At 48.9% G+C, this 24100-nt stretch overlaps 8 protein-coding genes across 8 annotated transcripts; 5 read left to right on the top strand and 3 right to left on the bottom strand.

Moving 5' to 3' along the window:
* Positions 1–280: 280 nt before the first annotated feature.
* M437DRAFT_67295 (uncharacterized protein) lies at positions 281–1578 on the top strand (the record flags this gene model as incomplete). Its single annotated transcript, XM_041024912.1, has 4 exons — positions 281–584; positions 734–831; positions 920–1156; positions 1360–1578. 4 exons carry the CDS (start codon positions 281–283, stop codon positions 1576–1578), a joined length of 858 nt encoding a protein of 285 aa, XP_040878369.1.
* A 2702-nt stretch (positions 1579–4280) lies between these two features.
* Positions 4281–7394, top strand: M437DRAFT_85796 (uncharacterized protein; the record flags this gene model as incomplete). The annotated part of the gene is made up of 2 exons (XM_041028346.1): positions 4281–6494; positions 6552–7394. The coding sequence occupies 2 exons, from the start codon at positions 4281–4283 to the stop codon at positions 7392–7394; spliced, it is 3057 nt and encodes a 1018-aa protein (XP_040878368.1).
* A 2885-nt stretch (positions 7395–10279) lies between these two features.
* M437DRAFT_51783 (uncharacterized protein) lies at positions 10280–10765 on the top strand (the record flags this gene model as incomplete). The annotated part of the gene is made up of 1 exon (XM_041022240.1): positions 10280–10765. One exon carries the CDS (start codon positions 10280–10282, stop codon positions 10763–10765), a length of 486 nt encoding a protein of 161 aa, XP_040878367.1.
* Positions 10766–12086: 1321 nt separating this feature from the next.
* Positions 12087–13610, bottom strand: M437DRAFT_52207 (uncharacterized protein; the record flags this gene model as incomplete). Its single annotated transcript, XM_041022316.1, has 1 exon — positions 12087–13610. The coding sequence occupies one exon, from the start codon at positions 13608–13610 to the stop codon at positions 12087–12089; it is 1524 nt and encodes a 507-aa protein (XP_040878366.1).
* A 555-nt stretch (positions 13611–14165) lies between these two features.
* M437DRAFT_51866 (uncharacterized protein) lies at positions 14166–16175 on the bottom strand (the record flags this gene model as incomplete). The annotated part of the gene is made up of 2 exons (XM_041022255.1): positions 14166–15499; positions 15557–16175. 2 exons carry the CDS (start codon positions 16173–16175, stop codon positions 14166–14168), a joined length of 1953 nt encoding a protein of 650 aa, XP_040878365.1.
* A 613-nt stretch (positions 16176–16788) lies between these two features.
* Positions 16789–17715, top strand: M437DRAFT_76495 (putative short chain dehydrogenase/reductase; the record flags this gene model as incomplete). The annotated part of the gene is made up of 1 exon (XM_041026638.1): positions 16789–17715. One exon carries the CDS (start codon positions 16789–16791, stop codon positions 17713–17715), a length of 927 nt encoding a protein of 308 aa, XP_040878364.1.
* A 746-nt stretch (positions 17716–18461) lies between these two features.
* On the bottom strand, positions 18462–20696 carry M437DRAFT_52055 (uncharacterized protein; the record flags this gene model as incomplete). Its single annotated transcript, XM_041022289.1, has 1 exon — positions 18462–20696. A coding segment is annotated over one exon (2235 nt), but the record flags the coding sequence as incomplete, so codon positions are not given.
* Positions 20697–21777: 1081 nt separating this feature from the next.
* Positions 21778–23353, top strand: M437DRAFT_51808 (COX15-CtaA-domain-containing protein; the record flags this gene model as incomplete). Its single annotated transcript, XM_041022246.1, has 2 exons — positions 21778–22160; positions 22216–23353. 2 exons carry the CDS (start codon positions 21778–21780, stop codon positions 23351–23353), a joined length of 1521 nt encoding a protein of 506 aa, XP_040878362.1.
* Positions 23354–24100: the final 747 nt, after the last annotated feature.

The following is a 24100-nucleotide window of genomic DNA, read 5'->3' as shown; positions in this document are numbered from 1 at the left end:
ATCCATATCCAAGCAGCCCCTCTATTGACTGCTCCACCTCCCACCACTTAGATAACCCTCCGACTTCAACGGCAATTCTGGGACAGAAGTTTTCTCAGCGCCAATACAGCTAAGAATTTATATATAGGTAAGTTCTCGTTTAGGGATATGCATGAAGTGTTCACTGACCAAATCCTTACTTAGTACATTCTTGCTGGGCAGACCTCCAGGAGCTGATTGCTTCACTTGCGAATGGAATGGTTGCAATGCAAAGCCACAGCGCGATAACTTTTACACCGGCATGTACATTTCAGACGCAAGGGATCTCCAGTGCTGCCAGAGTCAGGTTCCTAAACTTGTCGACCACTTCATCTTGAGGCCAAGCGACAAGGACAACATCAATGCCATGTGCTGCTGCAAGAACGACTCAGTGTCCGCCTCATCCTTCTCGTCCTTCTCAAGCGACGAACCCAACGCTCGTCCCATCGAGCTGCCAACCATCCGCCGCTCTACCGCTGGTACCAGTCGCACAACTGCCAGCATGCCTCAGCAGGCCCCTCAGCGTGCGGCTGGCCGCGAGACTATCCTCTTCGTCGAAGAGATTAGTATCACCTAAGACGATCAGCACATGTATTTCGACAAACGTGACTCTACATCCGCTTACTACGGCTCATCCTCGTCGAGGGGTTGTCCCATTGAGCTGCCAACCCTTCGTTGTTCGTTTGGTCGCACCACTGCAAGTATGCTTCTGTAGCGTCGAGTCGAAGCTCTGGTCGCTCTCATCTCACGTCCTACCGTTACTGTATATATCTCTCTGCAACTATTGGAGAGACAGATGCACTCAACCACGAGGTCGGCTAGAGTTCAGGTTCATGACTCTACTTGGGGCTCTTCCATCTCCCTTCTTTTGCCCTACACATGAGGCCAAACGTACACACAGATCTTGGAAGAGTCAAACACCAGTGCCGTGCCTGTTGCTCCAGCAGTCCCTCAACCACCAAACAACCATGTCCAGGGAGTAACAGACGCCTCTGACGCCGAGGTTGACTGGGCTCCTCCCGAATCCGCCTACTCCTTCATGCCAGACCTCAACTTCATCGCTGAAGCTGTCAACATTGCTGTGACCTTCGCCAACGCCTTCAACGACATAGAGGTAATTGATGGAGATTATGCGCAGGTACAGGCCAGGATTTACTGTGCCACTGTGAAGAAGCTGGGGAAAATCGTGGAATCATGATTGGATTTGTGAAGCCGCAGGCCTGCAGGACAAGACGGTCTGAAAGCTGAAGTCAAGGAGATGAATTGTTTGAGCTGTAACATGATGCGGAATCCTGCCACTGCATCACCACACAAAGCCATGACTTTAAAGCATCATGTTAGCGAGAACTGCAACCAGAAGACTCTTGGTGGGAAGCAAGGGAAGCAGACCTGTCCACAAAATACAGATACTGGCAGTCCGTCAACTCTGCATCGACCAACACAACTCTGCCAGCCATCAACGAAATCGAGCAAAACACCAAGCTCAAGGACCACTTCAGAAAGCGAAACATGTTCATCAACAACATACAGGCCAACGCTTTCTTCAATGAGAAGGAGTGAGAACCATGAACGATAGTCCATCTTCGACCTTCGGCAATCGCGTCCTGCCAACAGATTACACCAGCTACAAAGAAGTGAATATTCTGGCACCGTACTTCTGATGCGCGCTCTATTGTGCCTCACTTGTATACCGACACAAGAACAAGAGGATTGAGGGGGCTATGGCCTGGAGCGAGTCATCATCCCTCGCAGCAAGAACCACGAGACTGTCATCAGGACTTTGGTCGACCATTATCTCGGCTTTTCTGAGGTTGATAGCGCTGGCATTGAGTGAGCGAACTTTGAGCCGTGACTTGTGATTTCTTGTCCTTACTACCTACAATCAGCTACATACCCGGCTACTTGCAGGGACCAAGCCAGACCCACCTCAATATCTCTCAGATCGATATGAAGTTCCTACAATCTGTTCATATCTTCGTCTGCTATCGACAGGTCTGTCTTCCATCATGTTCGAATATGCGAATCCAGTCGAGGGATATGCCCATCATGCCCATCGATCTGGTCGTTTGAATAAATTACACCTACGACAAGAGGTTAGTCAGCCCATAGTGGTCAACGATGATATTGTGGTTTCAACCAGTCCTAGGACCGTCCGAATCCCCGATACTGAAGCTGGACGGTCCTAGGACTGGTAAATTCCATCTAAGTATCTTCCCAGTCCTAGGACCGGTCGGTTTTCGTATTGTTGAGTTTACTAGTCCTAGAACTGGTAAGAGTCAGTGATGTCGGTTTGTTCAGTCCTAGGACTAGTAAAATCGCGGCTTTGAAGCCCTGTCCGCAGAAAGGCTTATTCATCAACTAGGCTAAATTGCTATTGTGACTGGTCTGGACAAGCATCAACTAGGCCAGGTTGATATCGTGGATGGTCTGGACAAGCATCAACTGAATTTAGTTAACAGGACGATTGCATTGAAGGAACATCAACTAGATTTCGTTGATGTAGTGGTCATAAAGACCAGCCTCGAGTTTTCCACGCGATGAACACGATTCCAAAACGAATGTTCGTTTTCTGCAGTACTGTGTGAGAGCTCAATCAACCAAAGTTCATTAGAAGAGTGGTTATCCAAGGCAAAAATCATGTTGTTTCAAGCAATGGACACGAATTCAAAACGAATGTTCGTTTTCGGAGGTACCATGTTAGAGCAAAAATCGTGCCCTCTGTACAATAAACATGATTTCGAAACGAATTTTCGATTTTGCAAGTACTGTGTGAAGAGCGTCATCAACTCAACAATCGAGGTGGTGTGGGCATCAACTAAATCTAGATGATAGAACAGTCACGTTGATGGAGCAGTCGTGTCAAAGTCCCTTCCACTAGAACAAGTCGACTGAGGGGTGTAAACCATGGTTCAGTTGTTTCCACTAAGATCTTGCAGTCTTGATACTGTAGTAGTAGGCAGTGGCTGTGCATTTTCTCGTGCCGCACAAGAAAAAACCAGTGTGAACAATTTTCTTATTCCGCACAAGGAACAAGCCGTGCAACCCATTTTCTTGTGCGGTACGAGAAAATATCAGTTCAAACCATTTTCTTGTGCCGCACGAGAAAACAAAGGAAGTGCAAGCTACTTTCTTGTGCCGCACGAGAAGAGATCAGTACAGGCTGCTTCTAAATCAAAATGAACAAGAACCAATCTTCTCCAGGCTAAGTCAAAACACGGTATAGAGAATCAACATAACAGGTTGACCAAGACAATAAAGGAGTCAAAATTTGTTAGTTCAGGACTAAGAGAATAAAGGGGACCAGAGTTCTTTAGTCCAGAACTAAGAAAATGCAGCAGTCAAAATTTGTTAGTCCAGGACTAGAAAAATTCTGTTGTTTCGATAATCAGGTCGGTCACGAACTGACATCTGGCGTATCAACACATGATGGTTTTCCACGTAACTTGAGTCAGTGAGGTCGGCGGACACACTGCGCATGACTCACGATTCGACTGCCGCGCAGCGCGCAAGCGCGGAAGTCACTCCCCACAACTTCACCATGCGCAACACCTCTTGCCTAGCGCTACACGCTGCCAACCGATGCGTGCGCTCACAGGAAGTGATGCCCTGTGAGCAAAATCGACAACTACCAGATCTATAGTACCAACAGTACTGTTAGATGTACTGGGATCCCTCGCAGGATGTCATGGCCCTGCGAGGTTAAGCCCGTCGTCTCAAGCTGATTCGACACTCCTCCAAATCACAACCAATTTTCAAAGATCTTATGTATGCGCTTCGCTCTTACAGTTCTAATCAGTCTGCTAATCAAGGTTCGGGTGCAGTGTCTTTTGCGCACTTGAGTGCTAGTAATCCCAAGCCCGACTCGATCATTGCAGTAGCAATAGATCCCCCAACTAGGGAACTCAGGTTGCTATCTATCAAGTCGCTCCTTTACGACAATTTCTTCAGACGTTCAGTTCCTTTCATTAGGTATACTGTTCGAAGCATAAGGTCATGAACAGACGTTTTGTAGTGCGACCTCGCCCTGTGACTCGAAAACGAGGACACCGCGGGGCCGTATTACCAGACGCTCTTTCCCATCCAGACAACCCTCCACCCTCATCTTCACGACCCCGGATTCTCAACATTGCAAGTCGCAACTGCCGCCATCGTGACTTCCTCATGCGCTTCGACACGGTCAGCCAGGATGGCTGCCTGCACGAAAACTGCGAAGCCCGAGACTTTACCTCAGCACATAATCCACATCAACTGTCATCCACCCGATGGATTCTCTCATTGTGATTGATGACGGTATCCCAGACGGCACACCTCTTGTTTCTCGCACGACTCATGCAAACAATCAGTCTCTCCGCCCTCATCATGGATCTCAGGCTCGCGATGAACAGCATTACCATCGGAGAACCAACCTTCTGGAGCAGCTCAAGTCAGATCTGGATCTTCTACAGATTGACACGTCCGCCATCGATGCTTCCGACTTTGAGTGGCTTCCCAAGAGCGGCTTCGATCATGAAATGCTAGACAATATGAGAGCGTGTCCCATTTTGACAACCAACGAAGAGCTCGCAGACATCCTCGACCTGCAACTGTCCACTCCAGACTCTCCTCCTCTACCCACTGGAACGCACTACTACTCTCGTGCTTGGTCCTTCCGGCATGATGAGCTTCTGGCCGTCATTCGATACATGAAGAACGACGACCACTTCTCGCAGGAGACAAGAACATGGCAAAGCATACTTGATGCACACCATGACGAGCCTGGAATCATCTATACCATCAGGTACATCGGTAGCGTTCAGGGTCCGCGTCGACCAATTAATCGCTATCAAGAAGATCTCGACCTACGTACCTCTGGTCTTCTTGCCGAGTTTTCCAGAGCGATATCCGCTGTCTGTCCTCGCGTAGAAACAGAGGCTGAGGTGTTTCTCATCTCTGGTGCGTCACTGCATGAGACCATAAGCAGTGAGCGCAAGGAAAATGTCGAACGCGTGCTCATCGCCTTTTTCGATCATGCAAGTCTCCTCAATCGTCAACCAGGCGGCTACCTTGTGTCATACATACCTTCGGAAGTCGACCTCCAAGCCTTCCATGACCTTCACACCAACATTGGCGCTCAATTTTCTTCTCGCAGCACGCCGGTCCCTCTGTCTGTTGAACGCTCCATCGAAGAACACTTTGTCGACCTTCAAGCCTTTGCGAATGCGAACCCGCAACTCTGTGGTACCACCCGGCACCCGATTACAGATGAGCTCCGCTCCATCATGGTTCGTCAAGCTACACCCCGTGAGTATAGAGGCTTTACCTTGGCTGTGTTCGTTGGCAAAGATGCCCCTGTCGAGTCTTTCACGTCACCAACAGTTTTCCTCGACGAACGTACTCACGCAGGAGGTTTCATGAGACAAATTGTGCAATCTATCGCTCAGTCAGAGGGTTCAAATTATCAAAAAATCCTGTCAGCAGAAGCCATCTGTCCATACAAGGAGATATTTTGCTTTGTCGACTTGTGGCCGTGGTTGAACCATGATCACCTGGCACCAGCAGCGAGATATCTTCGTGCTTACCTCCAGCTGGTGAAACCTCTTATCGTTCCCGTGTTCGGACTCCAGACTTCTGATCTTACTCTCAGCAATTTTGATGCGGACTGTGACAGAAGACTACACGCTCTGTCGCCGGTTGTGGCTGTTCCCTCCATACAGTACCATGATTGTCCTCGATCCAATGAAATGCATGATCCAGATTCTGCTTTCATCGCGATTCCAGCGTTCCATCCAGGGCGCGATAAGCATGGCAGCGATGGTCAGCCAATTCGCAGACTGATAGATCTGTCCACGAGGTATATGTATCTTGCGGTCCAGGTTGGCATGGATGTTCTTGACGGGTTTGCCGATGATGCAGCTATTCCCGACAGGCTCATTCTTTGTCAAGAGATTCTACGTCGATTGCGAAACCTTTCGCATGATAATCGATTCTTCTTGAATCTCCTTGCTCAATCAAAAGCCGATGCAGAATCTGCCTTGCGCCAATCCATGACGAGATCGGAGACAGAAAACACACGATCCATGCTAAATGCAGAAGCATGCGAAGTCCTTGTCTCTTTTGGACTCGCTGAAGGAGAGCCTGATTCCTTGGAGCGCGCTGTTCAGGTCGAGCAATTATGGCACGCAAACATCCCTCAATTGCACATGTCAATCCCTCATCAAGCAACATTCAAGGACGCATGGAAACGGCAATTCATGCAACTCCGTTCACGCCAATCCCTGCTACTGGCAGCCGTGACTGGAATGGATCCTGGTATATACGAACAGACGATCATCTCCATCCTCAGGCCACAGTGGCAGTTACCTGACTCATGGCTACACAATCAATCCTTTACCGTCGAGTTTGGTCTTTGGATCCATCGCGGAGAGCCCGGGTCCCTCAAGAACAAGAACCTATTCCCAGATCGAGCTCTCTCAGCTTTTGATCTTCAAGCAAAGCCTGTTGGTTTCCAGCCGAACGGAGTCGCTCGAATCCGCTAGAAGCGAGATGACGGCCAGATTTCGAACATTGTGCTTTATCTTCCCAAAGCCGCAGTCACAAAGAGCGTCTCCGAAACGAGAGCGCTGATCTACACCAAACTAGGAATTGATCTTGTGGATGGACGAGGTCAGGCTTTCCGCACTGAACGGAGTGGTGGAGCTGCACTTGGAGTGACAATTCCAAAACAAACCTTGCTGTCCAACGAGACTACTAAACAGCTTTGGCTTGCAGTGCTCGAGGCCCATAGCATTGACCCAGAGCTTGAACTTGTGGACAGTGACGACGACGAAGCTGCGCAAGACTGGGGCCATAAAGGTACAGGAATGCTCAGCGCAAGAGCGAAATCGATTACTCCTCGACAGCATTTGCCTCCTCGTCCGAACGATGCTCTTTATCCTCTCTATATCTTCCTTCAGCAAGAATTTCCTCAAGGAGGTAACTACGATTTGGCATCCGTTGATAAGTACTGCGACTCGAAGGAGCACACTCGAGCTTTCGTTCGCTTCCTCAAGACTGCCAGCTTTCGAAAACATCCTTTCGCCGCGGACTGGCTCGAGAAACTGGACAGATCGTTTCCATCAACCGGCATCTTGACCAGCAATTTACCACTCCTACGCAATGTCAAGAAGGTGCAACGCCCAACGCACAACAGAGATGAATATCTGGTCATTGGTCCCCCAAGCTCTGCCGTCTCCGATCCCTTCAACATTCAGCACGAGCAGTGCTGCATCCCAGCAGACGTACTCAAGGCATGGAGGAAGAATGGAAAAAAGCCTCTGCCAGCTGAGAGCTCCGCTAAAAAGAGGACATCCAAATATCCCGTCTCAGCCCCTCAGAAGCGCAGCAAGCAGAGAAAATAGGGGCTTGGGGTACGAGTGTGAGGCGAAAGTATCGTTATTCAGTGCTTCAATATGGTCAAGCATTACTTCGCTATGCATAGAACTGCTCAATCACAATCAAGTTTTCATGTTCTATCTTGATGTGTTGTCCTCTCTTCTTACACATTATTGACGATATTATTGCCTGTGGCCTGTTGTGTATTGCTTGCTAGCCCCTTAGGTCGACATCCAGTGTCAACGCCGATGCAGATGATTTACTGAAATGACAGCTTTGTCCAATCCCTGGTCAATATTCCTAAGCACTTATCTAGTGTTCTTGGAAAGCCTTTGCGTCAACAGGATGAGTTGTGGCGACCAGCCTCCCCATGTACTGAAGTATGCAACGCACGTAGCTATGGAGATGCGCAATAGCGATAGGAAACAAGACGTTGTCCACTGAGAGACAATAAATTGTCGACTCTTCGTCGATATGCCTCTGCGTTCTGAAATAATTGTGCCTTATTATACAGCAGAATAGTACAGATATCGACTTGGAAGGGACGAAGTTTCGACCAATTTACTTAACAGCCATACAACATAAATATAAAAAATTGTCTACTACGCGAAGATGGTTGGCTCTGTTTTGAAAAGCTCTAGAACTCATGCGCAGACCAAAGGTGAGGGGTTACTACTCGTGTGACAGAAATGTTGGCCAACAAAGCCTGTCGACAGAAATTTCCTTTTCACCAAAAACATCAAGCATTTCTCTTCTCTTGTTACGTCCTGGCAAGACCTGCTCGGTGATGCAGACACTTGAGGCTATATTGTAGCAGTCTGCATTCGACGATCTTCCATCTCGGCAGGCTTCGAAGCCTCGATGTGTGCTTCACGCTTGATTCTGGCCAATTCGTCGGCTAACAGTCTTCGTCTCAAATTTATGAGATGAGCGACGCTGTGCTCGGAGGCACTGTTGATTGCAAAGTGAAGCCTCATACACTATGTGAGGCTTTGCCCATTCTTGTATACCTAGCATCCAAGGCAAGTCTTACCTATACCATCTGAACACCATTTCGGCTAAGATCCGGCTCAATGGTCTAGTGGGTGAGTTCGATGGTTCATCACTGTCATCTACGATCATAGACTAACCTATTTCGGAAGTACGATTGTAATGCTCTCCAATTCCTCGAGGTCTCGATCTTAGACTGACCAATAACAGCTCGCTTCGGGTAACACCGCCTTCTCTGAGGGTCTAAATGTGAGAGGCCCCGGGTTCGAATCCCGGTTGAGCCCTATTCTCTTTTTGCATTTTTCCGAATGGTACCTGGCGCCTATTTTCTTGACTATAGGCAAGTGGTAGCTTGGTTATGATCATTTATCTGGCTCTGAAGCTTGGTACTCAACACACTCATGCGAGACCATATTATGCCTTTGTGGCAAGGTTCTACCGTTCATGTTTCCTCGGAGTTTGTGGTCATATGGTTTGGTTGGAAGCGTGGGACTCCCAAGACGTCCGGTGCAGATTCGAGGCTTCGAAGCCTATGTAGAGAGCCAACCCTAGCCAAGGTCGATAAGGACATCGCAGTCTTTTAAATGCACAACAACTTCTTCCTTCTTAAGAAAACAGTTGGTCAATGATTTAAATTCAAGGAAATTTTCTGATAATTCGCTTCTTGGCCAAGGGTTTTGTCCAGAATTGGATGTGTTCGGTACTCACTCCTGACTTGCTCAAGAACTTTGGATGTGCCTGTCACGAACCGTTAGTCGAGAGAAAAGATGCAAACTCAATCTAGGAACGGTCCTATGATTTGATATTCGGCCGAAGAGCCTCTATACTGTATATCACGACTGAACGAAAGACAGTATCCAAGCTCGTACTGCAATTGACAAAGTCCGTGTCTGCTACGGCCTTTTCGAGATTCCTTGGCCAGCGATTCGTTGCTACGTAAATGTTCCTACATCCTGGCTGAGCCCATTACCCTGATGAGCTCATCTGGATGATGGTGTCTTGTGTTTGACTACAAGCAAGTGGTGACTTGGTCGTGGTCATTATTTTGACACTCAAGCCTGAGTTCCAACACGCTCACAAATTAAAGCACGCATTTCCTTCCACAGTAATATCTGGACCATGTGGATGTAACTCAGGGCTCGTCTAACACTTGCTGGTACCTATCCAATTTATCATGTCCCGAAAAAGATCGAGGAACGGACATACGCCGCTTCTGGACACCGCCATCGCGCCAGGCAGCAACGTGAGTTGGCAGACCGCTGTCGTTATATTCGGAAGTGCCAAGAATTTCCCGCAACACTATTTATTGCCCTCACCGCTCGCAGCTGGAAGTTCTTTGTGATACTCCTACACTCTTCTGTTGCCAGCACATCACTAGTTCGAGGTTATATGCAAGAACGGCTCGGCATCTTATCTTGTGAATCCAAGGATGGTCGACGATACTTTCCACCCCTTCCCGCGACTGCCCACTGAGCTTCGCGAAGAGATATGGCGCTACTGCCTCCCACATCGGGTAAGCGAAATGGACAATCCTGCGGACTTCATGGTCTACTTCACCCGGGAAGACTACGATGACGGCAAGCGTCCCTGTACACTCGGAACGACCACTTTCAACAATAATCGCCCGCCATTACTTACGCGAGTGTGTCATGAATCACGCAGAATTGCCTTCGAATCAGGCAACTGGGCTCCAGTGATCTGGGAGAAAGTGAACTCTCACCGGATGATTGAACCTGAATGGGTGGCCATGAACGTCATATACTACGATTACTGGCAGGACCCTTCGCGCGACTCTGCACATCTGAATTGGACCATCGCTTATGAGGCAGACTTTGGCGGTACGACTGATGGTCACCCTTTGAAGTCCTTGGCCGAGAAATCGAAGCTACTGAACAGGTCAGCATCGATCATGCTGGGCTACATGACTGACAACCTTTCAGAGCGGGAGCCTTTCGACAAACCTATCACCCGGCCGCTCGAAAACATACCAATATGCCAAGACAGACAGGAAGACCTAGCGGCACTCAAGCTACTGCCAGAATGGCGGGTAGTTGTGAGAGTCATCGTTATACACCTTGACTTTGCACGAGCTGCTAAGTCCGGCCTCTTTGGGCTATTGGGCGATGAACCTGTGCAGGTAGTGGATGCCACTTCGCCCTTGGTTTCGCAGCTGTATGAGTTAGCTGAGACTTGTGAGCGTGAGGCATATGCGCTCACAGCTGCTCAGGACTTTACTCGAATGTCTGCAGGCGACATGGACGCTATGGTTAAGCGTGTGGCGTTCAAGACTTTCCATGACCATGAGCTGTCTAAGCGCATGCGGCCAGCAATAATGTTCAGGCTGTGTACAGAAATGTGTAATCACAGTGACACACTAGAAGGGGAGCCAAAGGTCTGGACCACTTGAGCTGGAGCATAAAACCCAAGCTGTACAGTGCATGCTATTTCGAACGCGCATGGTAAGTAGTAGAGGTTTCACATACGTCACGATCTGATACATCAATGCACATCAAAAAGAAGCTATATGGCCCAGGGTATCTTGTGATTGTGGCTGCTGCCGTCGATACGATGCATTAACACGTTTCCAACCCACTTTGTCTCGAAGTTATTGATGATGTCAATGATCCTTCGCTGCTCGTCAGGATGTTTTTGCAGTGTCTTGTAGATATTGACATCCGTCCAAGAACTTTCCTGACCAAGGCGATTTCCGGTATCGACATTCTAAATGCATTCATGCAAGTACCGGCTTGCAACTGCATGGTTGACAAGCAAGGGGAAAATCAGGATCAGACAACATACCGATCTAATACCTTGTTTGTGTAGCTCATCGTTGATGAATGGAGTGCGGTAGTCTGTTAATTCAGACAAGCAAGCTTCTGTAGTGTTGGTAATTGCCAATCTCGCGTTCTTGAGCTCCCTGGTAAAACGGTCATCTCCCGATGCTTGACGGGCGGCTCGAATCCGGTTTGTCACCTTCTCCAAGACTCCGCTCAGCTGTACTTTCCCGCGAAACTTCGTGTTCGCAATGCACGAATACAGGACTAAAATGTGTTTACCCAGAATCTGGCAAGGGGTGGTACTAATCTTAAGCGATGGACTACTCTGTACTCACATGAACAGATGCATGACTTCTAGCTATATCGCTAGGCTAGGAGAGAGACTAGCAGAGATGAAAGTCGTTCTCTTGTTGTCAATAACTGCGGATCATGCTTTCGAAGACCCTGGGGGTCATGCAATGCAGATTCGTCTTGATGCATCCAGGCGGACTCCTGATCACAACTCCAACGATACCTGACATGCGAGGATCTAAGAATGGGACTAATTTTCGTTGCAGGATTGGTGTCAAGAACGGGAGCATTACAGACACTGGCTTCGTTCTGGTGGTTTTTTACTACCAGTCTTCAGAGGATGCACAAACCGAATGATCAGCTACTTTCAATCCCGAACTCAAAAGGAAAAGAAAGACGTCTGGTGAAAGAGCTGCGGGGCCACGAGAATATAATGAGAAGATTGGACTTCGAACAAATCCCACTCAACCACAAGACATACAGGATACGGCACCAAGCTTAGGGTCAAAAGTTGTCGACGCTCTGGGGGACGAGACGACCCATCAATTCCCGGTTGAGCCCGTGCATCTTTTCTTTCTGCGTTTGTCTGAATGATGGTACTCGATGTGTATTTGGGTGCTGACTTGGTTATGGTCATTTTTAGGCTCTATTACTGAGCTCTCATGGAACTAACACATCTATCTTGTGGGAAGGATATCTGTACATAACATCCCTGACGCCACTCTGCTTTACTTCTTCAGACGTACAGACATTAACCTCCACATCCGACATGTCCGCTTCAACGCCGTCGTAGATCCAACTTTGGGTGGTTCCAATGCTAGATGCAACGAGCTCATCCGAGATGTAAGACGTGGATGGTTTGAATGCGTGCTTGATAGTGAAGAACTTCCAGTACTCAAACCCAGGGATTTCCTCTGCGACATCGCCTTGTGCTTCTTTGGCTTGGAGATACTTCAGAAAGAATGGGTTGGGAGATTGTTCAGCTTCTCTCACAAGGGCGGCATCGTGTGGGGGATCGATTGTCTCGAAGGTTGACTGGTAGTTGGCGACTATACATGCCCGCGCCGCCTGCAACTTCATCTCAGGCCGCAGCCGTGCTAGTTCTTCATAGACGTCCGGATAAGCGGCCTGTGGGAACCATATACAATAGGGCAACTCGTCCCAGGGAGTTGTGGGCGTGATTCGTGATAGATCATTCGTCATGATGAAACGGGCATTGATTGCCCGTCGTATGCGCCAGTGGTTTATCTCGGTAGCTGGTTGAAGTGACCAGAACTTGGCAAACAACGGATCATGGTAGATACCTCGGATCAAGCACTCGAGTTCGCCTTTAATCTTTTGTGGACGTCGCAGGCGCATGTATCGATCAATATTGCCGTGGTAAGCCGCTGACAATATGAGCATGTCTTTGTCGACTGTGGGAAGATCTGCTGGAAGTGGAGAATAGAGTAGTGGTATAACCACTGATTGATCGACTGAGCGAGGCTCGCTCCGCTTGAGGTCCACTGACATGTCCTCGCAGATGTCGAACAACCGGCTCTCAAACCCGTTGCGGTCGTACTCCCATGTAGACTTTGCTTTTGGTCGCTTGAATCGTTGTTTCGACTCCAGGAGTGCCGTCACACAAGTGTTGCCGTTCATCAGAGAAATCGGTGGGTTCTCCAAGACGAGGGAGTTCGAGTAGTCGTTGAATACAGCGTACTTGACAGGCTGTTTGACAATCGCCGAATAGATGGCCTCGCTTCCGTTCTCACGAGCTTCCTCAGCAATGCCTACTTCAGGCAGAATATCCAGTTCTTTATAGAGATCGTCATAGTTCGCCACGGCACAAACCCGGCCAATTTGATATTTCATCCGCGGATACTTGGTGATCAGCTTCCGGCATGTATCGCGATCGGGCGTCGAAGGATACCATATGCAGTACGGAAATTCTTCTGGGTCGTTCATGTCAGGGATATCTCTGTTATACATGATAGCTTGAGCGTTGAGTGCGCGAGTGAAGCGAGGCGTAAGACCTCGAAGGTCATGGCCAAAGTCTGGATGTCGACGAATACCCGCAATGACACAGAGCTGAACGACCTCCAGTCCAAGGTAGTCGGGTATACGAACACCATTGATGGCATCCTGTATTGGCCTATAGTGGAAACGGAAGTCTTGCAAGGCAGACTGTCGCGGATGAGCCATGGCGTTGAGTTTGAAGTTTAGGCCAGGGAAGAATATTACCAGCGAGACGTGTTGACCTGGTTTATAACTCCCTGTTAGTTTGCTGAAAATTAATCAGTCAAGCGCCAAGGAGTTTTAGATTGCAGGCGGCGTGCTCAATTGGGACTCCGACCGACCCAAAACTTTGTACAATCATTTAATCTAAGTCTATACCAACACCACATGGAGTACGCGAGTTGCGTCGAAAAGCAGTCGATCGATTGCGTTGTGATATTTTCCTTTTTTTTCCTTTTTTTCCTTTTTTTTACAACACATTGCATTGCTTAGTATGTGCTCCTCCAATGAACTACCTAATCTTGTCAATATAACTTGCTACGATTATACCTTACTGACGCCGCTACAGATCTTCCTCTACTCGTATACCTTATTATCGTTTCCACTGTAACCCACACCTTCTTTCTCCACCCAGGGCTCCGCACTAATGCAGCTTGTCTTTCCATCTATCATCTTGCTGGAAGAGTGTAGTAAAACTCGAGATCTGTAGTATAAATCTCCAGTGTTCGCTTTGTAGATTCTTTAGAATATATATCTATGAGCACCACGCCACATAATATATTTGTCCGCAGTATTCTGCTCTTGCTCACGCTCCACTCTTATTCTCTCCGCTTCTTCTATACCTATCGGCCAATTTCCAGTTTCAGCGTCAATTTGATAAATCAGTTCCGGTGGGAGGCAATGCTTGGCCGCTCCAATCGCTTCAATTGCGTCTTCGACCCACCAGTCGTGTCGTTGTGGAGGTACATTCCTTGTCGAGCATATTCGATAATGAGGATCTACTAGATGTAGAGATATGAATCTGCAGTGTCCTGACACGGTGGGATCAAGCAGCTGCATAGGCTCCATACGATGATGTAGAACATTCGGCCACACCAGCAGACGGCCTTGAGGTGCAACGACTGACCCCAGATCCTGAAGAGAGGGCGGGTGACCACACATGAGGAAGTCGTACATGTCTTCTTCATCGCCAGGAATCGCAAACACCTCCATTAGTTTCTCCATTTCGTATTGCTCATAGTGAAATTCCTCTTGTTCCATTCTAGTCTGTTGGCGAAATGAAAGTCGTGCCTCTGTTACATTTTTAACATCGAACACATGAAGAGCGGAAGCCACAATGTGGTCGTTTAGCATCCCGTCGAGGTGCCAATCAGTACCGCCATAAGCTGAGTCTTCTGGTGTCAACTCGACCGATGAAATCCTAACGACAACTTGGAGGCCTTTTTTGCGGAAGCTGTCTTGCAGGGCAACCTTGTAGAAGTTGTGGCAAGTGTTGAAGCCAGGATCGTCGATCTTCCTGTCGATAATTGTTTTTCCCGCCCGGCCAGCCTTCCAATCGTTATAACCAAACGCTGTGCCAGGCTCAGGATGCCGCCAGGTTCTCAGTCTTCTCCACTTTGTGTAAAGTGCTTCCCACAAGCCTTCATCCTCAGTTTCCCATGTCAGTGGGATTTGATACCCTTCTCTCTGCTCGAGCTTTTCAGGTAAGGCGAGGTACTCTTTGATCTTATCGACGGCTTCTTTGAAGGCGGTGTTGTTGCGGTCGCTCTCCAGCTCTCTCAAATTTTTCCGAGTAGCCCACTTAGGCCTCTCACTATCAGGTTCCGGTTCAACACCGTATGTCCTGATCCGCATCGGAGTGCGACCACGATTCTGTTTGATGAGGATCTGGTTCCATGGTTCAATCAATTGGGAGATGAGTCTTTCAATTGTCCCATATAATGCGCGGGATCGGATCGGGTGTAGATTGTTCACGTAAGACGTAATGCGCACGTCTGTCCCTGAGTTGTTGATGAAATCCACTTCACAAGGTAGCCATTGGTATCGGGCTGACCATATTCCATCGTCGTAATTCTCTTCTGTCGGTGTAACCTCCTCAGACCATGCTGAATATGGCAGAACCTGCCTCTGACGGCGGAAATAGCCAGGCGGAAATTCAGGCACAGTTTCACCCCGCCCGTAGGAGTTGATGGTATTGTCGAGACTCACGCGGCCTGAGTCCATCAGAACGCGTGTTCTACCGTAAACCAAGGGGAAAAGGCTTGGATCAACGAGATTCAGCACGGCCTGCTGCCTCGGGGCATTCTCCTCCGCTTCAAGTAGCTCCGCAGCGTCCCTCAACTGAGTCTGAATCATTTCCGCAACTGCATCAGACTTGACAATTCCTGCTCCAGTGTTGAAGACCACAATGTTGCCAGTTTGTTCGAAATACGGAGCTTTGTCCCGCAGCTCGGCTAAGCACCAGTCCCATGCCTTAGGACTAATAAGCGGTCTGGATAGTGCTTGCTTACGCCAGTCTACCATCAGATTATCGTCGAATATGTTTTCGTGCCAGCCATGCTCTTCAGTCAGGTCGTTCATAAGCCCAAGCATGGCAAGTTCTCGTGCGGTCAGGTTCGGCCATTGTGCCCATTCGGTCGCACCATGAGTAAACCGATTCTGAGGGTAGAACTCAAGATCGAGCGGAACGTCGGAGAAACCAGGCACTTTCAACGAGCCATGACCATCGTTGTACAAGCATGGGTCGATCATTTGTCTGTAGCTGTTGACCAAGTGAAGATGATTTGCGGAGTGTCATAAAGATGCAGAATAGATATCTGTACTGCCTGCAGCATATATAATGCTCAATGCCGCCTAGGCCCAGTACCCTTTTCGTATTTTCCAGTGTCTAGTTTGATTACGGCCCACTAGGGAATGGTCTTATCTGAACAGGGACATGTCTTTTTAGCAATATGGTTTGTGGTCTAGAACGTGGCTCGATTAGCGCTTATTAGCGATATGACGAATATATTAATAAAGCTTGTGTACGGTCGACAGATGCAAAGTTGCCAGATCGTCAGAAGTCTTTTCCATGTGACATGAGCTGTGAAAATGTAAACCCATGTATTTCGAAAGTCTGGAAATCAGTACGTCTAATCCACAGTCGCTCACAGCAATCTCAAGCATACTCAAATGACCAATAAGCCTCGAACAGAATTCGTCTGTAGAGATCTCATTTCAGATTACATTCATATTTTTTTTCCTGGCAAAGTCAAGAGCTTGCAGTCACCCTGGCTTCCCCGCCTTTGCCGATCTCCATCGCAAACATCACTTCCTTAAAACACCACTTCTTTCTATCTTGCTATCATCAATCACACCCAATACAATGTCTCTATCATCGAATTTAGAATATCTCGGTGCAGCTACAGCTCTTCTCCTCACCTACAGAGCCATCTCCTTCTGCAGCATCTACCTCAAACCCAGCAAACTACACCGCTACAACCCCTCTGGTAATTCTTGGGCCCTAGTCACCGGCAGCACCGCCGGCATAGGCGAAGGTTTCGCCCACGCTCTCTGCGCCAAAAACTTCAATGTCGTTCTCCACGGCCGCAACTCCCAAAAACTCTTGGCTTTGAAAGCGACACTTGAGAAGAAATACCCAGACGTGCAGATCAAGATTGTGATTGCAGATGTGTTTGACCTTGATGTGGATATTAGTTCCATCGTTATGGCTTGCGAAAGTTTACCAGGACCTTTGACGTTACTGGTTAATAATGTCGGAGGCGCGCCTTTGAGTCCTTCATATGCTACTTTGGCAGAAGTAGATGCAACCTACGTGGACCAGATGATCAATCTCAACGCTAGGTTTCCCACCCAACTTACTCGGGCTCTACTTCCTTTACTATCCAAAAACTCTCCTGCTTTGGTTATGAATGCTTGCTCTGTTGCTGGCTTTAGCGGCCCGCCTTACTTATCGGTCTACTCGGCTTCTAAAGCTTTCAACTATGCACTCAACCAATCTTTGGTTTCGGAACTCAAGGCTGAGAAGAAAGATGTCGAGGCATTGGCGATCGTGATTGCGAATGTGGTTAGTGGAGGGAATAAGACTACAGAAGGAGCATTTACATGTACGGGACTGCAGATGGCAGAAATGTCGCTGGATAGGGTGGGATGTGGACAACCTGCGGTGTTTGGGTGGTGGAGACATGCTGTACAATGGTGGTGTATGAGTTTATTGCCCGAGTGGGTGACTGAAAAGATCTTGATCGGCGTTATGAAGGAGAGGAGAATGGAAGAGCAGAAAGGGGAATGATGTATCTTCGACAAGTATGTTCACATGGCGGATCTCTCCCTGCAAAAAAAAACAAGATAATAATCTCATCGCAGCGAGTAAAACTCAAACTCACATCTCCTATGTTTGTGTTTGCAAGCACGGTTATTCGCCTCTCCTCGGTTGGCCTTGAAGAAGAGTCATCGGAAACAATGCTTGTGTCAGCAAGCTCATTTGATGGTAAGGCGCCCTAACCATTGGGCCACCGCTGCTGTTGTTACAAAAACCCCCATCCCTTGTGGTTATGATGGTGTTTTCTAAATTGGAGGGTCTGTTTCCGATCCGTGGAAATGTCGTTGGGTATATTGTAAAGTTCATGACAACTTTATCTCATGAGTACTGCTATGTACTTGAGATGTGTCTTTTTTCCAAGACGAGGCTCTCGAGACTTGGACTTGATATCTTGAAACTGGGTAAATCGCGATGCATGGTATGCAAGGAGCTGATCTGAATATGTCCACGACCATCACTACAATCTCACCATCCCCATGTGTCAAACACCATCACTTTACACCTGTAGAAATGCACGATACTTACCAAGTCTGAGCATTGTCCAAGGAGATACCCAAATCTCTCGGCTCTCGGTGGAGACAGATACTTTCCCGATAACACCGTACATTTTTGCAACTGGTAAAAAAACGCCATACACTTTCATGGGAAGCGTAAAATATGATGAATAATAAGTAGCTAGTAACTCCACCGTACTCCAGCGACCGGCCTCGCTATGATCATACGTTACCAATGACAATCATAAATCGTAATTTGTTGGCGTCTCTGACAGGTACTTCTTCGGGATTGACCTCATCTCCATCGCCGAGCATGCCATCGTCAAGCATCAGAGTACTGCTCTTCCATCCCCAGCTTTGACTGAAATTGAACGTATCAGGTGCGCTCTCGTAGACACTCAGCATACGTCCGCCTTTACTGGGCGAGTAAATCTTGAAGTACGTCTTGATCGTCGGTCGACTATCAACGTAGGGCGGTAGTGTCGGCACGCGTATGCTACGTGTAAGCTTTGCAATCTCCGGATCTTCGTCTTCAAGTTCCGAGTCTTGCTCGTTGTCATAGTATGCAGGCTTGGTCGGGAAGTTGGATAATACATCCTGCTCACTACTCTTACGGTAGCCACTGAGTCCTCGAGATCCTCTTGGTGTTGTGTCGGCGCCGGCAGGGCCACCATCAGGATCGGTGTCGTTGCTACTGTCCGCATTATCTGCATCTGCGACGACATCACCGCTGCGTTGACGAGCTAATAGTCGCCTTCGTTCTTCAGCTCTGCGATCAGCACGTAGTATCATCTCACGCTCAAGATGACCGATACGTTCGTCCACACGCGTATTCGGCACAGGCTGCCCGCCAGCAGCCAGAGTCTCCTCCGTTTCTCGCTCTTTAGCACGATGAAGGTATACACCAAGCTGAGGATTCTTACCCCTTCGGACTTTCTGGATGTATAGATTCCACCAAGACCCTGAGTAGAATATGGTACGACTGTACACTCGCTTCTTCTCTTTGAGCAGACGAGGGCTTGGGAATTCAACGGCAAATCTGAAAGGTGGGAAGTGAGAATAGCTGACCGGACGCAGCTCGGATGCGTTCGAATCAGCAGCAGAGTCTGGTCGAATGATCTGAGGGATTGAACGAGTGTCTGACGGGTTGGCAGCAAAGTCTGAAGCCCATTGTACGTCTTCGGGTTGAACGGTAGCGGAGAGACGGTTCGATTGTGTGCTTGCTGCAGACATCATTGCGGGATCAGTGGCTCCTCCCATAACGATGTTACAGTCTGCTGACGGGATCCAGAACTTCCGAGGTTTGCCATTACCATCCCAAGAGTTGGAAGCAATTTCATCTTCGCCGATATCTTCAAAATCGTCGTAAGTGTCAGCTTTTTGTTTGCCCTTGACTGAAGTTTCTGTCAAGGAGGCTGCCCTTAGATGTGGACTCCGCAATTCACTGATTCCTTCGCTCAAGCCAAGCTCCATTTCAGTATCCTTGGCATTCAGTACTTTCTGACGAAGTTCCATTTGCATCCAGAGAGCATTTGAGATGACTTTGTCAGGCATCATAGGGAGACCAAGTATGTCTCGAGCTCTGCGAATATACTGCAACTGCTCAAAGTCCAGGTGAATATAGTGTATGCCCTCATCCAGAAGTACTAGTAAGGGCTCGATGTCTGGATGAGTGTAAAGGCTGATCCATTGGTGCAATCCGTCTGGAGCGGCACCAGCTGCCATAGCATTCTTACGATAGACCGAGTCAAACCTTACAGCCATGAGGTTGGCAGCTTCTGGAGCTTTTCGCACTTTCGACCAGGAGACAGGATCGACCAATCCAGCTTCGACAGCGAGTGCTTTGAGATGGCGATCCAGGAGTCGCTTGGCGAGTACCCATCTGTCCCATTCGCCATTGATGAAGAAGCCATCACCACCGACAATCTCTCGAATAATATCACCTGGTATGCCGTCCCAGAACTTTGTTGGCATTTTCCAACCATCGCGACATAACATAGCCTTGGCTGACGCAAGGATCTTGTCTCCAGACCGGCCATAGTAGTTGCTTGTGACCAGCTTGATGAGAGGTGCTAGAGTAGCAGTTGACATTTGCCTTAGCATAGACTCTATACTCGAGTCGATGAGATCGGGCATTTCCAGCCAACACGCTGTAGCGAACAGACTGACCGCTTCAGCATCCTCTTCCTCCGGTAAAGCAGCGCCATAGAGACGTTTCAGGGCCAGCTCGAATGAGACTTGAGTGATGTTGGTGTCGATGTCCTCAGGGTGTAAGGTGATATCACTGGCTTTACTCTCGAGCCATGGTCCAGATAGAGCAGAAGCGAAGAATGTGGCTTGATCGAGAATCAGGCGGTGAAGCTTATAGGGATAGCCAAAGACATGGACAGTAATGTCTGAGTGTCGGCCACCTAGAAGACCTCTATTGTAAAGGTGAGAGTGTAAGGGTGCGGTGTCACGAGTAACAGCAGCTGAAACTAGTCAACACAAGGTACTTGTGACAAGGTCATGAGATGAGGGAGCAGGTGATAAGACATACATGGAACAGGCAGACCATTCGGGAGTTGAGAGTCGGACAGAGGACGATATTCAGGAGAAGTTGCCGACTGGACGGCAAAGAGACGACTAAGGGTAGTGAGGGTAGTACTCTGCTGCCTGTTGACCGAGTAGCGGCTAGACGAGACCGGGTTACTGGGATCATCAACATCCTTCTCGACGCGAGGTATTCTCCGGCGGTTGATAGTAGCACGGACATGGTCCTCTGGAGATGATGGAGAATCCAGATTTGTGCTTGAGTCGCCGCCGATGGCGCGCGACGAGTCTAATGTGAGGAGAGCGGGGGCAGGAGTGGGGGTAGAAGGGGTTGGAACAAAATGATTAGGCGATGAGTTGAAAAGCGAACGACGCGGAAGGGTAGAACGAGAATTAGAAGAGATAGTCTGATGCAGCGACGAGTTTGGCGAAGCATCGAAAAATTGGTTATCGTCGGCCATGATGTCAAGGTCACTTGGAGAGATATGTGCACTGAGATGCGAGGAATGAGGCGGATGCACGCTACACAAGCTCTACCTCATGCGTGATAGCTCGGTGGGCGCAGGCAGGCAGGTAACTGTGTACCGCGTGTCCTCTGAGCGAGCGGGCAAACGAGCGTGCTTATCAAACAAAAAAGTGACGGATGTGGATGTGGTGTAAAGAGTGTTGGACGTGACAACCAGGTCGACACGAAGATTACAAGAGGGGGAAGATTGCTAGCATCGAGGATGAGCGAAAAATGATGTTCAGTTTGAATCAACACCTGGATGGTCGGTGCAGCTCGCTCGGTCGCAAAAAGAAGTTCAAGCCACCACGCGGAAGGGACTGGATGGACCCTTTTTGCGGAGGCTTCTGCCATACCAAACATGGTTAGAGCGAGCGGCGGCGAAGGTCAGTGCTTGGCGTCACGCCAGATGACCATTGGCTGTAGCGTGATTCACGACAAGAGATTCCACGATTCTTCGTTCTTTCCACTTTCTTGTTTCAACGAGCATTCACATCCAAGATGCGCCCACCGTTGGCAGTGTTTGGAGCGCTGCGGCGCACTCTTCCAGCTTTCAATGCTGCCGAAGCCTTCGTCTGCCGCAAGAGCGTGCACAACAAGGCACAGACTGGATACAAATCTGTCCGCCAAACTCCGTTCTTGAACGCCTTCCGTTCTCGTGCTGCTCCGGCAAGACAGCAATCAACAACCGCTCCTTCCTCGTCCCCGCTCTCCGAATTGAGTCAGAAAATCGGTCAATCCTCTGCTTCCGCCAAAAATGCAACAAGAAAGAGCTCGTTCCCTGAAACTTCGGACAAAAAGGTTGGATACTGGTTGCTTGCTAGCTCTGCCAGTGTCTTTGGTATCGTCATCTTTGGTGGTCTCACCAGACTGACTGAATCTGGGTTCGTGGCCAATTCTGTTCCTGCTTCCGACTTTGACTGACTGAGTGTGGCGCAGATTGAGTATCACCGAATGGCGTCCCGTTACTGGTTCCCTCCCTCCTATGGACGCTGAGAAGTGGGAATCCGAATTCGCTCTCTACCGTGCCTCGCCCGAGTTCAAGCTCCTCAACCCTCGTATGACATTGGAAGAATTTAAACAAATCTACTGGATGGAATGGATTCACAGACTGTGGGGTCGTTTCATTGGCATCACCTTCCTGCTACCTACCGCCTACTTCATCGCCCGTCGCCGTGTCTCTGCTGGCATGGCTCTTAAGCTTACCGGTATCTGCGGTTTGATTGGTTTCCAGGGTGTCATTGGCTGGTGGATGGTCGCAAGTGGTCTCAAGGATGATTTGTTTGCTCCTGGAAGTCACCCTCGTGTCAGCCAGTACCGTCTCACTGCTCACTTGGGTACAGCTTTCATCTGCTACCTCGCCATGTTCTGGAACGCCTTGTCCATCTTCCGCGAGAACCGTCTTCTGGCTAACCCACAAGAGTCTTCTAAGCTGCTGAAGCAAATGATGGTTCCTGAACTCAAGTTCTTCCGTCGTAGTGTTGGTGCTCTTCTCGTCTTGGTCTTCATCACTGCCATGTCTGGAGGCCTTGTCGCTGGTCTGGATGCTGGTCTCATCTACAACGAGTTCCCGTACATGGGCCTTGGTCTCACGCCTCCTAAGAAAGAGCTGTTCGATACCTTTTACAGCCACGTTCCTGACCACTCTGATCTGTGGTGGCGCAATGTTCTTGAGAACCCCTCGCTCGTTCAGCTTGACCACCGTATCCTGGCAACTACCACCTTCACCGCCGTCATGGCTCTTTGGGCCTACACTCGCTTCGGTCGTGTTCGCACTTTCATGACTCCAGGTGCAAAGAAGGGCATGCGTGGTGTTGTCCACTTGGTCTGGCTGCAGGTCGCTCTCGGCATTTCGACCTTGCTGTATATGGTTCCCATCCCTCTCGCCTCCGCCCACCAAGCAGGCGCTCTAGCCCTGCTGACAGGCACAATCGCACTCGGCAGCCGCGTGTGGTTCCCGAAGCGTGCAGCCAAGCTAGTCGCACAAAGACTTGCTGCACCTCATGTGTCAGCCATTGGCAAGAGAGGTCCTGATGCCATGCTTGCTGCCCGCATGGGTCTGCCCGCTCGCTCGTAGGTTGCCGCACATGTACGATTTTCTTTCTTTTTTGTATCAACACTTTCCACTCTTCTGTTTTTGGTTGTTTATTTGTTTTTATAAAACCGCATAGCGAGGTGGTGTACCATATTCTCTTATTATAGACCCCCTAAAGGAGTTTTAGCTCCTTTTTCCATGTATACACTACAATTTTTTCTACTCTGCTTATTGCTATTCGAACAGCTGTCGCAATGCAGCAGGGTTTTTGAAAAAGAGGCTGTGCCCGTGGGGAGAGAACGTTTGATGGGCTCTCTCTGAATACATCCCGAGTCCGGATATTATTTTGCATTTTGATAGTCAAATCATCGCTGCTCGTCATTCTGGGAGCGATGCCTCCAGGAGGTATGGTAGCGTGCCCCCCTTTCCTCGTTTATGGCAGCCTTACTGTCTGACCGCCATGTCCCTCTCCCCGAACTGCACTTACATGGAGGTTATGCACTATAAAAAGTCACAATACTTTTCGAGTGTGAGAGATGTCCATCGAGAGCGATCATTTTAGTCACTCTCGGTGGACATGACTTCAACTACGAAACATCTGTGCCTTTTCATAGGTACAAGGGAGGCCTTTCGGCAAGGAGAAAGAGATGTGGTTTAGGCACGGGATGGTCAAGCCATCGATGCATCCAGAGTGCTTCCCCCTTGTGTTCATCGTTTTCATTCCTTGGGTATTCCACCTGTTTCCAGCTTATCCCGAGAGATTGTGTCATAATTGACCCATGCAATAGG

The sequence above is a fragment of the Aureobasidium melanogenum genome (assembly GCF_000721775.1).
Source record: "Aureobasidium melanogenum CBS 110374 unplaced genomic scaffold scaffold_15, whole genome shotgun sequence".
NCBI lineage: Eukaryota > Fungi > Ascomycota > Dothideomycetes > Dothideales > Saccotheciaceae > Aureobasidium > Aureobasidium melanogenum.
This window is presented reverse-complemented; position numbering and strand designations above follow the sequence as displayed.